The sequence below is a fragment of the Lactuca virosa genome, chromosome 4 (assembly GCF_052849685.1).
Source record: "Lactuca virosa cultivar CGN04683 chromosome 4, Lactuca_virosa_CGN04683_v6, whole genome shotgun sequence".
Taxonomy (NCBI): Eukaryota; Viridiplantae; Streptophyta; class Magnoliopsida; order Asterales; family Asteraceae; genus Lactuca; species Lactuca virosa.
The window spans coordinates 519,572,142-519,575,962 of NC_136429.1; the positions used below are offsets into that span (position 1 = coordinate 519,572,142).

A 3,821-nucleotide genomic window follows, 5' to 3' on the forward strand; every position below is an offset into this window, starting at 1 on the left:
TATTTTTTTAAATATGCAATTCATTTATGTAAAAATCTTTTATAAAATTCCTTTTTGTATATGATAGCTAGAAGTCTTTAAAGTAGAATTACATAGTACACAATCATTTTTTATGTAAAAAATTCGGCTCAAAAGTAATAAAGCTTTTGTGATAATTACAGCCTGTTGAAAATATTATGAGTATAAGTTTTGTAATCACATTTCATATACTAGTTATTCATAAAATATAAAAAATATAGAATAATATTAATAGATCGATCCCACCATTTGAACCATGCAATAGTTTAGAAAAACTATTACTGCTTCAGTAAGCATAACTAAACACATTCAAACACTCTGTTTAGCACATCCAGAGACTATCTTTGGATCAGGCTTTATTTATATGATCCTAATAAATATTAAGTTTTAAAACACACATCCACACACACACCCATACACGTTCATGTTTTCAAATGGAAGACAAGGCTAGCTGCTCCTCCTCATGAGACTCTTGGGCACTTTCCAAGCTTCTAATATGTATGCCCTTTGAACTGTATCATAAATGAATGGTAAACGAATATGATATGTATCTACACTGTAAATACATTCAAAACACTTGCCTGATAAAATCAAAAAGGTTATCGTATTCCTCACTGGATATGCCACAAAAAACATGCTTTTTGTGCGTCTTGAGTTTAACAACGAAATCAAGGTAACGATGCTTGTTTAATCCTGCATAAACGTCTCTTACGAATTTTACATAGTCAATCTGCAAAGAAATTAAACAAAAACAAGTAGTTTATGCCACCTCATGCGTTGAACTCAGATATGATAGTAGTATGATTAGTATTCTACCTCGTCATAATAGATGAGAATAGGAGGTGTTGGCAAAAAGAAAAAACACTTGTCAAGAGGGTAAATGAGACCATTTAGAAGTCTTATCGCTGTTGCTACAGCATAAGTATCCTCACAACTACGAAACTCTCCAGGCTTAGTCAGTTTTATCGTATACAATCCTTGCAAGATGGTGGTGAAAACTTCATGAATAACTCCCTGTAAATTGAAGAATATATATATATATATATATATATATATATATATATATATATATATCATTAATTTGGTATTTTTATCGTTATTTGATTAATGTAAGTTGATTTCTAGTGTGGCACTATGTAACCTTATAAGAGGGTTGTAACTTGTCTTTGTATATAGCATATAGATCCGGATTCATCATCAAGAATTTTTCCACCACATAATAGCTTTCAAACTGCTCAAACCAAACAGATTTATCATTATAAGATATGTCTGCAATGCAAAATAGTTTCACAAGAATGATACCTGAATCACAATACGTGGAAACAAAGTTTGAAATTATTGAGGGAAGGATCCAAAGTAATGACAACAAAGGTAAATGGTCGTCTACACTGCAAAAGAAAAAGGGAAAAAGAGCGAAACGTTTTTAGGTATGTTGGTTGGTTCTTAGAAAAGCTTGATCAAGCCTCGATAACACTTAGACTAATGATATCAACATTAATCCCATTTTTTATGCATGATAGAACAAAACAGATCATGATTGTCTCGTGTCAAAAAACTAAGAAGAAACCTTAGGCAAAACGAAAATTTCACGTATGCTGCTGTATGGAATATCAAATTCAGTGCCTCCGTGTTGCATCCGCAAAAATGAAAGATAGACTTCAAGAGTGAAAAGACCGCTACATTACAAAGGAAGGTACTATCATGTAAATTGTGATCAAAAGACATAAAAAAAATAGCTACAGCCAAATTAAGAGGTTAATTACGTACCTTGGATTAAGAAGAGTGAGATCCTCAAACGTGACGATGACTGCCTCTTGTTCAACTCCAACCCTTACCATTGACAATAATGTCTGATCACATATGATATGTGACAGAAGTCAATCGATTAGATATGCTATACATAGCAGCAAGTCATGTGGCCACTAAAAAAATTTGTAATGTAAATTATACCTGTGCCAAAAGGCTCTCTCCATCCCCAATAAACTTAGTGTCGGAATCGGGTTTGTGAAAAGTAAACTTAGTGTTGAAATCGGGTATGTGCGAACCGATCTCCATTATTAATGAATCCTTCTGTATTAAAAACAAACATTCATCCACTATAAATGTGTTACTTGTCTATTAGAACAAACAACATTCAAGTATGTAATTATAGTGTATTCAAACCAATAAAATGTCATTAAACAAAAAACAACACATCCACTATAAATGTGTTAAAGCAAGGAACAACATTCAAGTATTTAAACCAATATTTAGATTCAATGTTTTTTTAATAAGGGATAACCGATTGGTTGGTCTGGGCAGTCGGGCATTCAACAGCTAGAACAAAAAACAACATTAATCCATTATAATAAAATGTATTTTTTTTTAAACAGCATGCTGCCCAAAGTATGAGATTCAAACCTCCAGCAACTCATTTTGGAGTGCTTAATTCCCAAGTGATCACCACTAAGCCACCTTAGTGGTATTAAATAGCGATAATAACGAAGATAACACTGAGATTCAAACCTCCGGCATCTCCTTTTGGAATGCTTAATTCCCAAGTGATCGCCACTAAGACACCTTAGTGGTATTAAATAACGAAAATAACGAAGATAACAAAGAAGAAGCGGTGCAAAGTACAAACCACAAACAAAACAACAATAAAATTATTGATAAAATAAGATTTGATAGCCTCCAGAAGAACCAAAAATGACATACAAGAAGCCATGATAACAGTGACGTATAAAACAGCAAAGATGGTAGCACGCCCTTGCGAAGAAGGGACATGAAGAAAAGTTGTTTGTGAAGTTCTTTCAGCCTAATAGGTTGTTTGTGCAGTTCTCCTATTCCGCACATATCAGAGCTTGTTATGTTTTTAGAATGTGAACAAAAAACGCCTTATAATTTCAAATTTATAGAGGAACAACTATAGAAGCATCTATAGTAAATGAAAACCGCAATCACGCAAAGTAGCATGATTTCTTCTAACAATGTCGAATCAAGAAGGTAATCAAACAGATCTACAGATACGAAAAACGAAAAGATAACTCACCAGAATAGGTTGTAATGGTGAACTTATGATCCACCTGGTAATCCTTATACAAACGATCTTAACCAAAAAAACAAATTTAATCCCTATACAAAACATTAATAAAAAAAACATATTTAAATCAGTAAATATGGATCTAATACCTTAACATTTACGATAATGTATCGAACTATTAAGTTAAACTATATATATATATATAGCTTGATAATTCGATAAGTTAGGAATGGTAAATGTTAAATTGTTGGATGCATATTTCCTCATTTTTAAATTTGTTTTATTTATGATGAATATAATATTTATGAAGAAAAAATTGAGGTGTTAAAAGAGAACGAACCACGATCACATGAAGAAGACGATGAAATACCTCTATGAATTGGGGAAAAGAAAAGCCCTAATTTCCAGTTGGTTTTTTCAGTACTTCTTGAATGTCCGACGGATGATAGTGGGCCGTGGATTATAAAAAACGCAAGGTGTTAACATATATGTCCTTAGATTGAGTAAATTACACGAATAGTCCCTATGGTTTTGGGTAATTTGCGCGCTTGGTCCCTAACTTATTTTTTTAACTCGGAAGGTCCCTACTATTTGTTTTTGTTACGCGCTTGGTCTCTACTGTTTGTTTTTGTTACGCGATTGGTCCCTGTCTTACCTTAAAATACTATTATTTAAATAGGAAAAAATAGTTGGGTAGGTAAGGTAAGGTGAGGGGTAGGTTTGGGGGTGTGTTTATTTAATATAAATAAAAAAATCAAGGCCAAAATAGTCTTTTTAGGTA

The 3,821-nt window shown here is 32.6% G+C and overlaps 1 protein-coding gene across 1 annotated transcript; it reads right to left on the minus strand.

Moving 5' to 3' along the window:
• Positions 1–225: 225 nt before the first annotated feature.
• On the minus strand, positions 226–3,487 carry LOC145109434 (FACT complex subunit SSRP1-like). Its single transcript, XM_079046585.1, has 10 exons — positions 3,411–3,487; positions 3,050–3,132; positions 1,969–2,088; positions 1,786–1,868; positions 1,586–1,694; positions 1,321–1,406; positions 1,160–1,249; positions 835–1,032; positions 600–748; positions 226–530 (listed from the first exon to the last, which is right to left on the minus strand). The coding sequence occupies exons 3-6, from the start codon at positions 2,071–2,073 to the stop codon at positions 1,326–1,328; spliced, it is 378 nt and encodes a 125-aa protein (XP_078902711.1). The 5' UTR covers positions 2,074–2,088; positions 3,050–3,132; positions 3,411–3,487; the 3' UTR covers positions 226–530; positions 600–748; positions 835–1,032; positions 1,160–1,249; positions 1,321–1,325.
• Positions 3,488–3,821: the final 334 nt, after the last annotated feature.